This window comes from Lontra canadensis, unplaced genomic scaffold (assembly GCF_010015895.1).
Source record: "Lontra canadensis isolate GAN:19392208 unplaced genomic scaffold, GSC_riverotter_1.0 scaffold38, whole genome shotgun sequence".
In the NCBI taxonomy this organism is placed as follows: Eukaryota; Metazoa; Chordata; class Mammalia; order Carnivora; family Mustelidae; genus Lontra; species Lontra canadensis.
In genome coordinates this window covers 13,129,733-13,143,444 of record NW_022631032.1, presented here as the reverse complement: position 1 = coordinate 13,143,444, position 13,712 = coordinate 13,129,733, and the positions used below count along the sequence as shown (strand labels likewise).

Genomic DNA, 13,712 nt, shown 5'->3' with positions numbered 1-13,712 from the left:
AGGCAGCCTCAGAAGCTTGCTTTGCCCCTGCCTGCTCCCATGATCTGGTCAGTGTGGCTGGTGCCTACAGATGTTTGATACCAAAGAGATCAGGAGATCCCTGGCCAGGGCTGGCGACTCCCAGTTTTCCTCTTGGTTCTCTGCCTGTGGCATATTCTCAGGCAGCGGAGGGCACACGTGGATCTGAGAGGGTGTCGGGCCATCTTAAAAGATGAGGGAATACAGTTATCAGAATGGGGAATGAGATCAGATGGAGATCAAAGGCAAAGAAGGTGGAAGAAGGAATTTGGCAAAACAAAGATTGTGAGTGTTTGTGGGATTTTTGTACATCAGACGGAAGGCTCTTAGTCTCCCCCTTTCCTTGTTTCTGTGTTAGTCTCACCTGTGCATGGCTTCTCCCTTGTTGGAGAATGGCTCAGTCCTTGCACGCCCAAGTCCCCCACCTGTCATTGAGTCACGTGGACATGGGAAGTTGTGCCCCGGGTGGGGAGGCCAAGGTGGGGAGCACACAGAATGGGTGGTGGCTGTGCAGGGGTGGTGTGGGGGTACATGCAGGGTCCTGTGTGCCCAGCCCCTCATGAGAACAGTCTCCCATGGGCAGGGCCCAGCACAGAGCTCCCCCCTCGAGGTAGACAAGGATACTGCTGAAACCCTTCCAGTGTCAAGAATGAGCCCAGCAGCCTCAGACATTGGGAAGACTGGCAGCATCTTGTCGGGGAGGGTCGAGGGACAGACACTACTGTTATCCTGCCTTGGTTCTGAGGATCTACCCCCAACCCACCCCCTTGGGAAAACTCCATGGGTAGTGGAGGGTCTGCTTGCTGACCCCCTCCCAAGGGTGTGGATGTAAGGAGAGACTCTCATCCTAAGTTCTTGGGGGCCTCCCGACAGGGGACATGAGACAGTAGATGGGAGAGGAACCCACTGCCTAGCGCCATCATGGGGAGGGGAGCGGGGTACAGACGAGGGTGATACTGGGAGCACTGGGTTTGGGGTGTGGCCCATGAGCCAGTGACGAGTCCCTTCAATGCCAGCTCGTCTTCTGCTTGAGCTCCAGGGCACCCAGAAAAGACCAGCGCTGCTTTCTGGGCCTCAGCTTGGGTCTGGGGGTGAGGCAAGGGGGAGCCACTTGGCTGTTTGGGCTCCTTCTCCTTGGCCTTGCCCATTGCTTCAGACGGGACAGGGCCACACAAAGTCCGGCTGGTCCTCAGCAGGAGCCCGTGGAAGAAGCATTTAGTGAGCTCTTACAGAGGCTGTGGCCGCACCCCAGGTCCCTGCATGTACAGTGTGTGTGGGGAGATGGAGGCTACAGCCAGTGGCCTGTCTGTGGTGGGACCGGAGGTGGCTGGAGGTTGAAGTGTGGCTTCTCCACCAGCTGAGGCTGCCAGGGCTGGGTGGAGCCAAAGCCCGTCCTTCAGAGGGGCCTCACGGTGGGAGACTGGCGACGGGCCCCATCCCACTGGGTGTAGCTGAGGACGCTGCACCCCACACCAGGACCAAACATGGAACCTAACCACAGCTGCGGTTTGAGGACCTACTCCAGCTCATTGGAGGCTGCAGCAAGGGCTTGGTGAATAGTATCTCGCTGGCTCCCCACGAATGCTTTGTATAAGACGTGGGCGCTGGTATCCTCATTCGGGGGCTGGCTGGGTGGGAGGCGCAGGGCTCTGAGTGACTCGCTCAAGGTCAGCAGCCGGAGAGCCATGGGGCCAGGACGTACCTCTGGGCATGTGTCATCCAAGTCCAGTGTGACCAGGCCTCTGCAGGCGGCCAGCTCCCATGTGCCGTGCTGCAGGACATGGCCAAGAGGTATAGGAGGTGCAGGACTGCCTGCCTTGGGCTATGGATGTAAGCCCTGAGGCTCATTGGGGGCCTAGCGGGAGCACCTGACAGCCCCAAGAAGTGGCTGAGGGGAGATGAATGAAGCGGCTGGTCACGAGGGTTTGGCGGGTCGAGCAAGGCAGCAAGCGTGGCCGGAGACACTTAGGGAGCAGCAGGGGTGGGGCACCCTTGCACCTGTGGCCTGAGGGCAAGGGGAGGGGCCCTGCTGGCAGAGAGGGCCACCAGCCACTGCCAGCTCCACAGGGAGGGGCCAGGGATGTACCCTGACCTCTGTGTCCCCAGCCCTCTGGGCTCCTGTGGTGAGGGGCCCAGTGGGTACCATCTATGAAGGTCTGCGTTCTGGAAGGAACAGGGTGGAGAAGGGTGGCCAGGGGATCTGGAGGAGCAGAGGGACACTGTGCCTTACCTCCTAGAAACGTGTGTTTGAAGGAGGCCCCAGCCTTATCTGCATCTCTGTTTGCCAAGCTCCCAGCACGGGGCCTGAGTGTTTGTTGGAGAAAACCTTACAGCTTGATTCCCTGGTATCTTACCCTTGTGCTATGGACTGACTCATCCCCTCGCCTCACCCCCGCAAAAAAAAAAAAAAAAAAAAAGTTGTGTTGAAGTCCTAACCACCAGCATCTCACAATGTGAACTTATTTGGAAATAGGGTCACTGTGGGTATAGATACTTAAAATGAAGTCATACTGAAGTGGGATGGGCCCCTAATCGAACTTGACGGGTGTCCTTGCAAAATAGTTGCGTGAAGACAGACACACCAGGACAATGACAGGTGCTATGAAAGCAGAGATTGCAATGATGCACCTGTAGGCCCAGGAGTGTGAAAGGTCACCACTGAACCACCATACGCCAGGAAGGATTCTCCCCTCCGGATCACAGAGGGAGCATGGCCCTGCTCACACTCTGATGTTGGACTTTTAGCTTCCAGAACTGAGATAATACGTGTCTGTTGTTTCAAGCTTCCCAGGTTGTGGTGCTTTGTGGCAGCCTTGGGAAGATAGCACATCTCCTGAGAGAGTTGCTCCTTGCTGTCTTGCTGTGTTTCTAAGAGACCACTTTAAGAACCAGGAGCCAGAAGCGACCCTCTGAGGCCCGAGAGGACAGAGGTGGTTTTGAGTGGTATACCAAGTCTGAGGCCAGACTGGGCAGAGACGGCAGCCCTTCTGAGGCTTACCTCCAGCCCGTTCCAGCTGCCTAGTCGAACAGCCCATGTTCTGTCCCCATGCTCCGGCCAGCTGCCCTGTGACCCCTGGCAGAGCCCTCGGAGGGAGGCAAACCCGAACCAGGGCCCTGGGCCTTGTGCATGTTCTCAGGTTGTACTCTGTGTCGGCTGAGTGCAGATGGGGAGCTGTCCCAACTCCTTGAGGCACATTGCTGTGTGGTGACCCATCCACGCTGTGGCTTCCTTCTGTTTACAGTAATCAATTGCACTTTGGAAAAAAAAAAAACAAAAAAAAAAAAACAGAAAGAGAAGCGGGGGGTGGGGGGCAGCGACTGCACTGATCTGTGCATTCCTTAAAAGAGCAGATTTCACAGTTTGTATTTATCATTCGGATGCCTGTTCTGACTCAGTCAGTCCGTCAGTCAGCAGATGGGCTGGAGTGGTTCATCTGTTTACTCGGGCTTGCTTCTCTTCCTCGCCGGCCACTTCGACGCATTCATCAGTGGAGGCTTCTCTAATACTAGCTTCTCTTACCTAACAGTTCACACTTGGCCAAGACGGTAAATGAGTGTTAGCCCTATGCGTGTAGCTAAGACCAGGCGGAGCATCTCTCTGGGCGTGGGTCTGGGTGGCTCATGGATGCGGGCGGGGAGGCCTCTGCCTGTGGAGATCAGGCTCTGGGGCTCACATGTGACTTGCTTGGCGTGTCTGCTGTGGCGCTGGGACTGGAACCCAGGACTCCAGAGTTGGCTGAACGTTTTGCTTGGTGGGGCTGTATCGCTTTTGAAGCATTTGCATTGGCCGCCGACGGTTGAGATGGGGGCTTCTGCGGAGACATCTGTGTGGTCCCTGTGTGCGGACCACAGGTAGGTTGCCGAGAATGGAAAGGAATTCTCAGCTGTAAAAGGCCCTGCAGAGAGGGAGTCCCTGGGGCATGGCAGGTGCTGTGAAGAGACTAAGGGGGAACAGGGAATCACAGCTCAATGTCTCTGAGGCTTCTGTCCTGGGCTCCAGGGAACGGCGGCAGAAAGACAGGGAGGGCGGGGGCAGTGTGCATGAGAGGAGATGTGGCATAGACAGAATTAGTTGGACTGGGCACATGGGATGGGATGTGCAAGGCTTCCTTGGAATACTCTCTTGCTTTAGCCTTTTGTAGCTGTGCTGGGCGCAGGCCGGTTCTGCCAGAACTGGGGCCGTGAGACTGGTGGGTGCCCTCAACAGTTCACATTCAACCAGTTCTTCCCAAACCCAGAGTTGGCAAAGCCTCTCTCTCCCCGGTCCAAGAAGGCAGCTTGAGGCCGATTTCAGAGGAGCAGGGATGAGATCACAGAGTGGCTGTCCTGCACTGGCAGCAGGAAGTATGCATGGGGTGAGAAGTTGAGGTTAGAAGCTATTGGTTCTGGGACCCTGTCTCAAGGGCTGAGAGTCCAGAGGAAAGCCATGCGGGCATCATTCAGTATGATCCGTGGAGACAGGACACAGCCTTGAAGAAGGTCAGGCAGGGAGGCTGGACTGAGTTCTCTGCAGGCAGGCTGCTGTGATGCATGGGGCAGCGCCGGGGCGGGGAGGCCCCAGGGGAGCTGGGTGGTGGCTGGTGAGTGTGGGCTCCAGGTGAGGCTCAGGCTGCCCTGCTGAGTCCAGATCTCAAGGGCAGCACAGGCATCCCTGGAAAGGCAGAGGGCCTCGCTGTGGTCGGATGTGCCCAGCACATTCTGGTCCCCAGCACACTCTAGATGTGGGAGTGGGGGAGAACTCTGTCTTAGGGCAGGTGCGTGCGTGTGTGTGTGTGTGTGTGTGTAGGGGTGGTGATCAGGGGGATGGGAAGGAAGGAGGGAATGCCCACTGAGCGCCAGCCTCCAGTACCCCTGTCATTTTATTCTGTGCTCACAACTGTCTGGGATTTCCCCCTCCTGCCATTCACTGAGGCTATAAAAGCAGATTTATCTGCACGGTGGTTTGGTTAATTTCTGTTCCCCTGCTTGCCTGCAAGCTCCCTGAGGGGTGGGATGTGTGTCTACCTTCTGTTCCGTCTCTGATGCCTGCACGGGGCTCACTCTGCTCTCAGGAATTGCTCAGACAGCCTTCACTGAATGGACCCCAGAGCCACTTGACACCATCCTGTTTCAGGCCTCTCCCAACCATCCTAAGCCCTTGTGAAGGTTCTGGGAGGGAGCTGGGCAGCGAGGATCCCCTCAGCAACTTGCATGTACGTAACCACAGCTTGCTTCTTGCAGGGGCACCCGGTGTGGTTTCTGGGCTGCCCGAGTTCCGGGGGCCCCAGAGGGTGGCACACGGCAGTGACTGCATGGCTGTTGCTGGTTCTTCCGTGCTCCGCAGGTCCACGGTCTCGCCTTATCCAACACACACGAGGCCCTGCTCCAAGAAGGCCCGGAAGCCCTGATTCCATCTGTATATGTTGTCTTATATTGTTACCACCATGGAAGGATATTGTAAATATTTTCAGCGAAATGTCTGATTAATGTCTCTCCAGAAAGAATAGCAGAGCTGTAAGGAGAGGCTTTATTTATCTCTCTCTCACCGTGATGGGTATTTAATCCTTCCCAAATGTCAGTACATCCCAAGGTGCCCATCCAGACAGAGAGGGCCACCAGGCGGTGGCTGCCTCTTCCTCCACACAGAGGTCTCTGACCCAGCCCCCTACCCGGACCTCCAGGCACTGGGCCCCAGAGTAGGAGGGGGCACCCAGAGAAACCCTCTGTTTCCATATCAAAGCCACTGCAAGGAAACTGTTCCCTGGGAGCATGGGGTCTCTCCGCCAGGCTTTTCTTGTGCCTGAGTCCTCAGGTTCTTGCCAGCCTAGCCAGCACTCCCCAGAGGGCCCCTTCTCTCTCCCCTCATGGCCCCCCCTCCACTCTTGCTCAGGTTTTCCTCACCCTCTCGTATGTTTGGGGGTAGATGTCTCCCACTTCATTCCCATCAGCCTGTTTCTGCCACTGCCCTTGCTGCCCTCGGGAGTCGCTCTGAGATCTCTGTCCCAAGAGCCAGGTGGAGTTCTCCATCCTTCCCCCCTCCCCACTGCTCACCACCATCCGAGAGAGCACAACGTCTCCCTTTGACTCCACATGGCCTGCATCTTCCATCCTCCCTGTTGGGATGGGCCCGCTCATTCCCCACATGGAAGAACCCCATCCGTTCCCTTGGATTTCTGTCTCCTCTCATGGGCTCGCCCAGAATAGGATGCCCCGTGTGACTTTGCTTCTTGTCCCTCCCAAAACTAGACCGAATGATTCGAGGGCACCCACCCCTCTGACTGGCTGCTGTATCCTCAGCATGTTACTCTTTGGTCTTTACAACAAGGCAAGGAAGAAGGTAGATGAGATATTATTAGATATTTAATACTTTTGAGTCTTACAGATATCTTCCGAGTGTCTTACAGATAGCACCATTAGGGTTTTTGCATAGCTAAGGAAACTGAAGCTTGGAGTGGTTAAGTATCCTTAACCACTGTCCTTAATCATAGTAACAACTACAACAACAACAACAGCATATTTGCCTGCTTCATCACCCCTCCCCTCTCCCCCCGCCCCCCAAGTCCTGTGTATTAGCTGGCTCTACACCATTCACAGTTGAGGAAGAAAGGGAGGGAGGGATGGGGGGCGGTGCAGGGAGATGGAGGGAGAGAGAGAGGAGGGAGAGAATGGGGCACAGAGAAAGAGAGTGGTGAAGTGGAACCTGGACCCAGGCTGCCCCCAGCAGCGCCCTCTTTCCCCTGGTGTGCGTGCCCTTCCCAGCATTCCTCCCTCCCGTGGGCAGTGAGGACTCGTTCCCAGAGGGCAGAGGCCAGGCTGTGGGTGGAAGTTCCAGAGCTGCATCCCCCGTAGGCATCAGATCTGACAGCAACACATGCACCTCCAGCTGGTCGGTCCCCACGCCACTGTTCGAGAGCAGAAGTGATGGTAAATATTTAATTGTGCTTCCACCATAACTTTCTGCCAGAGCTCTCAATATGCTTTATAAATGCAAATGAGCGCTCTTTTCCTCTCCAGGGAGATGTAAACCTCCTCAAATCACTTTTATTCAGCCCCCACCAGAATGTAATGCCATAATCAGGAGCTCTCTGTGCCAGCAAAGAAACTGTCCTTAATCATATCGAGTGGATGGTTTACGGTTTTGTGGTCTTCTGTCTCCGCAACCGGCAGGATACAGAGAAATGGATCCCTCTTGCTGCAACTTCCGTCCAGTAGGGTGGATGGAAAACATTATTTAGAAACAGTTTCAATTATGGCCCTGGAGTAGGTGACTGTGAATATAATGAAGTCTTAGATTATATTAATGGGGTTAACCGGATGCACTAGTCCTTGGAAGGTCTAGAAATGACGGCTATTTCTTATTTTTGATTCTGGGCTCCATTTCCCTTGCTGCCTGCTTCCTCTGTCTCTTTACCACTGCTTCGGCTTGGTCGCGAGGTGAAAGTGGGGTGATGCATTATTCTGGGGGGTTTTGTGGTTTCTCGGCTTTATGAGTAAATCCCACCATCCTGACTCCAGGGCCCCAGTAGAGTCCCTGAAAGTCCATATGTGCCTGGTGGGCGGCAATCTGGGAAGCTATGGCATCAGTGTGGGAGGCTATGTGACCTCGCAGAAAGCACCGCACCTTTCTGTGCCCAGGTCCCCAACTCTGTCAGAGGGGTTCACTGGCTCCTGCTCCCAGGCCACCTGGTGGAGGCATTTTAATCATGGAGATGAATTTCTGCAGAGCCTCATGGAGTGTCTTCTGAGAAGCGTGTTATGTAAATTCGGTGTGTCATTATGATTATTATTAGTGCTGTGGAGTGGAGATGAGGGGGAGAGGGAGGGTTGCTCCAGGAAGGGCCCAGCCTCCCCAGCTGTCAGAAGAATCAGAGGAGAAAACAAACTGGTGGAGTCTGTTCCAGTGCTCGCCTTCCTTTAGATACGTGCGGGGTAGGACTCTTAACCCAAACCCAGACTCGAATGGGCAAGAAAATACAGCTTGCTCTATTTCCTTTACTCCCCTCAATTTGCTTTTTAGAGCCTACTCTATTCCCCCTGGGGTGACAGAAGTGTCACCAAGGGTATAGGCGGGCTGTGTAGTACCAACTTGTGGAGGAAGCTGCCTCATTGGTCCTCTTAACTCCTGTCCACACTGGCACCCATTAAGACACCCCACACCCCATCTGACCCTTGCTTATAGTTCATGCACATCATCTCTTAGTGGTTTTGGGTCCCTTTTGTTAGCCCTGATGGGACCTAAGGCTCCCTCTGCTCCATCCAAGCCATGTCAACCTGGTGGGGTTGCTCGCTGCGACCTCCCATGCTGGCACACTCAGTGTGCAAGGCCCTGTCACCTCGACAGGCTCCCACGATCCCTTCTCTGAGGTGAAGCACTAGGACATGAGAGCACAGCGAACTCGTTTTCTCAACACAGATCCTCATTCATCACGCAATTTTCATTCTGTCTGCCCTGCCCATAGGGTGGCTTTCTTCTCAAACCTCTGGTTTATGCCAGGAGTCCTTCTGTTTCCCAAGTGGCCCACAATTTTGTGACTGCATTCAGCATTCATGTCTCCCTTCTCTTGCCTGAAGCAGTGAACACAGAATAGGGGGGTTCAGGAGAAAACAGAAATAAATAGAGGAGGGAAAGGCCGAAATGACGTATGTATGGATGTTTCCCCCTCCTCTGTTTGTTGAGCACCTGTGCAGCTGGGCAGTTCCTTTGATACACGCCCTGGGGGGTCCCAGCCTAAACAGCACCACTGGGTGAATTTAAAAAGGTGCCCATCTGGAACAACTGGATATCCATGTGACAAAAACAATTGTACACTTGATTTACACCTCCCACCTTATGCAAGAAGAAACTCAAACTAGATCATGGACCTAGGTAGGACCTTTGGGACCTTGGATTAGGCAAAGATTTCTCGGTATAACACCAGACCGTGAAAGAAAAAGTTGATAAAGTGGACCTCCTAAGCATTTCAAACTTCTGCTTTTTGAAACACACTGTTAAAAAAGGAAAGAAAAGACAAGCTGTAGAGCGGGAGAAAATATTTGCAAAGCACATATCTGATAAAGGACTGGCATCCAGAATGCACAAAGAGCTCTCCAAACTCTTTAATAAGAAATTTGAAACTTGCAAAATCTTGAACATACTGCACCAAATAGGACATGCAGATGGCAAGGAAGCATGTGAAAAGATGTGTAACATCACTCATCAGTAAGGGAAGGAAAAGCCAAATGAGCTACAAGCACGCACCTGTGAAGATGGCCCAGGTGAGAAGTGACTGAGCCCCCCAAGTCGGTGAGGACGTGGAGGAACTGGAACATTCACACACTCTCGTGAATGCCCCCAGACTGGGGGCAGCAGGTGCATGGGGAGACAAGCTGCAGTGTGTCCTCGCAGGGGACTGCTACTCAGCAATAAAACAGAATGAACTGCTGATGCACACAGCACAATCAGTTATTTTAAAAATTTTATTTATTTGTCAGAGAGCGAGAGAGAGAGCATGAGCACAGGCAGGGGGAGCAGCGAGCCCAACGCGGGGCTCAATCCCAGGACCCTGGGATCATGACCTGAGCCGAAGGCAGAGGCTTAACCAGCTGAGCCACCCAGGCGTCCCGAGCACAGAGGGAGAGTGGGGGAGAGGAAGAGGGAGAGGAAATCTCCAGCAGACCTCCCACAGAGGTGAGAGCCTGATGCGGGGCTCAGTCCCAGGACCTTGAGACCATGACCTGAGCTGAACGAAGGCAAGAGTCTGATGCTTACCCAAATGAGCCACCCAGGCGCCCACAATGTGATCAATCTTAAAATTATGCTAAGTGAGAAAAGCCAGATGAAATACAGTATATGCTCTATTTATATAAAATTCTAGAAAATCCCAGTTAATCAATCTATAGTGACAGAAGGCCAATTATTGCCTAGGGACAGTGATAGGGTGGGGTGGGGGCAGGAGGAAAGGAGGGTTTACAAAGGGACAAGGGCACCTCTGGGAATGACAGGTAAATAAAATATATTTATTATCTTGAGGTTGGTGACAGCTTCATGTATAAATATATGTCAGAACGTATCCAGTTGTATGACTTAACCATGTGCAGTTTACTGTGCATCATTTCCACCTCAACAAAACTGCTGGGGGGAAAAAAAAACCCAAAGAGGCTTTTGGCTTTGCTGATCAGGAGCTCATGGGCAGCTTTTGGGGAAGAGTTTCCATTGAGAGGTGGGAGCTGACAGCAGTCAGTAAGAGACTGAAGAGAAAAAAAGAAAAAAGAAGGAGGTGCCTTGTGCTCAGGACGCTTTACTGCTCTCTCCCAGAAAGCTGTTCTCCTGAAGAACAAGTCTGTGGTCACCATGTGCCTGGAGATCTTGGTGTATGAACTGTAGCTACTGTCACAGCTCCCTGGAGCTCACAGCTGAGTCAAGGTGCTCTTTCCCTGAATGGCCAAAGGGATCAGTAACCAGGAAGCAGGCCACAGGGACCTGGGAGGTGCATTTGTGTGAGCCCCAGCTGAGTCTTGGGGGAAGGGGTGGCATGGATTTGGGCCCAGGGGCAAAGGGACCCGCAGGGAGGCTGAGTCTTGGGAGAGTGGCTGGGGCCAGGGGAGCTCATGGGACACCACCCATGCGTGTCAACATGGATGCCTGAAAGGGAGGCAGGGGACAAGGTCGGGGAGAAGTGCGGGCAGACAGGTGAGGCTAGAGAGCGAGCCCAGTGGGGAGGAAGAGGGCAGAAAGACGTGGCCCAGGAAGGTCAAGGAATGAATTAAATTTGGTTACTGGATTGACATGGCCATGGAAGAGCCTCTTGAAGAGGACCCTGGGAAGAAGCCATGTCTGGAGCTGAAGTTTCTGGACAGGTGGCTTCATCCTGTGCAGGCAGCTTTCAGACTTCCAGGCTTCTAGGGAGAGAACAATGGATGCAGCATCAGGACCCCTGAGATCTGAGCTGTGGCTTCCTGATGAACCTCTTCTCCTCTCTGAGCCTCATACTTCACAAAGGGGCCCAAGGCTCCTAACACTGACATTTGTAGTCATAAGTAACCTTGTTATCATCATAAGGGTGACTATCTAGCAATCCTCCTGACTCACCAGATTTTCTCTTTTGACCCACAGAAACTTTAATGGATACCAGGACAGCTACTGCAGAGCTGGGCTGGACGGCCAATCCTGCATCAGGGGTGAGTGTCATCCATCCATCCTTTAATCCTGCTGTGTAGTCCCGGGCCTGTAGGATGGCTGGGGGATCAGAGTCTGGCTAGAGCTGGACCTTCGGAGGGGGATTGGGATAGAGGTGTGAACAGCTGTGACCCTGCCCATCTGCTTCAGGGGTCTCAGACCTGAGCTGCTCCCCAGTGTGGTGATAGAGGCCATCTCCTGACACAGTCCCTCAAGGAGTTGGCCCCCAGGCAACTAGGACTGTACCTGTGTGGGGACAGGGGTAGTGGCTGCTAAGAGCTAGGCACTCAAGCTGGTGGTGCTGGTGCAGATCAGAAATTAGCGATGTCCACAGGGTTGCCAAGACATAAGGGCATAAGGAAGAGCTGGAGGTCAGAAGGGCTGAGGCTTCCTTTCACCTGGAGCTTGCCTTAGAGAGTCGCTCTTGATTCACTTGTTTGGTGTTCGTGTGCCTGGCCAGGCTCTGTTAGCTATAAGAATGGACCAGCTCTGAGGACCTCATGGCCTCCCATGGGTGTGGGGCCACCATGTTCATGGATAGGCTGAAGTACATCTTTTCTCTGTGGCAATAGAGAGATCAGCAGGCAAGTATGGCCCAGAGCTGGGAGTGAGGAACTTAGGAGGGACCCATGAGGCTTTGCAGAAAAGTTACATGCCCACTGGGGTTTACAGAATGTGTAGGGGGTTAATGGGTGATGAATGGGAAATCTGCAGATATTCCAAGTAGAAGCCATAGTTAAATGGAGGGATAGGGTCATGAAAAGACATGAGAGAGGGGAATCTGTGTTTCTGGAATGTGGCGTGTATGGACAGTGCAGAGGTGGGGCTGGGGTATGGGTTGGAATGGAGCATGGTGGTAGAGGACTGTGCCTGCCATGCTGAGGCTGCTGTGTCCATTCTGTCCTGCAGATAATGGACAGATCCCGGGCGGGAGAATAACACGGCCACACCTGCTGATAGGATTTCAGGGAACAGTTGAGAGAAAGCATTTAAGAGCCTCTTCCAGCTGTCCTGCGTGGGTCAGAAGAGTGGGATGAAAACAGGATACTTAGAGGACCATTAGAACAAAGCAAAGGCGGAAACACTGTTAGCATTTGGCCATGGGTAGACAGCAGGGAGATGGAGCAGGAGACAGAGGAAGGGAGATAATGTTCAGAAGCCTGGCCTGAGTAACTGGCTCACTGTAGGGTTTAATCACCATGGGAGAGGGCAGGGCAGTGAGTGGACCTTTCATCCCAAAGAGGGAGCCAAGTAAGCTGGGGTGGGGAAGCCCATGCCTCCTCCCAAAAGGCCCATGCCTTTGGTGGCCTCTAGCCCAGAGCCTGTCTACATCCTGTGGCACACATCACAACAAGGCACAACCAGGCCTGTCATGCACCTGTACTATAGGGACAGTTCTCAATGGGCCACTAGGGTCCCAGCAGGCTGTGCACACTCCCTGGCTCTCACTCTCCCCCCAACAGCCCCAACACTTACGGAATTCCCCCAACCACTAGGAGCAAGCATCCCGTCTTAGGGCAGGAAGACAAGGATTAGGATGGGTTGGTGGTTTCCAAGCTGGGCCCAGGGCAGGGGCCAATCCTGCCCACAGTGCCCAAGTCCCAGTTCTGTTGGGGGCACTGTGGGCTACTCGGGAGTCTTTCCTACTTCTGGGAGGGACTATGCAAAGCCAATGAGGCAGCCACTCTTCAGGCTGCTGGATATTAAGAACTTGCCACTCTTTTACAAATTACATTATTGTTTGAAGGCCCGTGTTTTCACAAGGCATTGACATGATTTATGGTTAATTTTCCCCTTGATTTTTGTATACACCACCTGTCTTCTTTAGACGTCGGCTCTCCTTTCCCAAGGAAAATTGTCCTTTAGGAAAACACTCAAAGTCAAGTGGTGCCCTTTAGAGACAGCGGCTGGCTGGGCTGCTCTGTTTTTGCCCTCCCACTGGTTAGCAGCCCGGTTCAGCCACCATTCCCCAGGCTTTTCTCTCGAGAACATACAGCCAGGTAGTTATTCTCTTCATGCCCTGAGCAGCTTCAGAGCCTGGTTGGTTTCTAGAGAGTGGCGGGAGTGTCAGGCTGACCCTCAGCTGGGTCAAGAGGGAGGACCAAGGACTATGCTTCCATCTCAAACCTTCTCTCTACCTCTCTCTGTCCTCATCCTAGATGGTTGCCCCCAATTCCCTGAACAATGCATGGCTCCCAAGCACGTGTCTTTAGCCCATCTTGCACTGGATGCCCACGGGCAGGTCAGTCGAAGCTTGGTCCGAGCAGAATTCAGCCCCCTCTTCATCTCCCACGAAACATGTGGGCCCCATTTCACCAGGTTGTAAAGACCAAACACTGGAGTGATTCTTCTTTGTCATCTCCAGGCCCATCTGGAGGAACATCTTTGCAGCATCCCCGACCACGCTGGGTCCCCATCCCAGCTCCTCTGAGGGCCAGGGAGCTTTCCCCAGTAGCACTGTGCACAGTTGCAAATTTTGCATCTTTATATGTTAGTGTGGATTAGTGTCTACCCCACATTTCTATTACCTGTTGGTTATCCCATAACCTCTGAGGTTAGC

At 53.5% G+C, this 13,712-nt stretch overlaps 1 protein-coding gene across 1 annotated transcript in view; it reads left to right on the top strand.

The window, feature by feature from the left end:
- The window catches only part of EPHB1 (EPH receptor B1), a 416,986-nt gene that overhangs the window by 121,796 nt on the left and 281,478 nt on the right, over positions 1–13,712 (top strand). Inside the window, exon 2 of the mRNA XM_032869646.1 lies at positions 11,090–11,154. Within this exon, the coding sequence (XP_032725537.1) occupies positions 11,090–11,154 (65 nt within the window). The remainder of the gene's footprint in view (positions 1–11,089; positions 11,155–13,712) is intronic.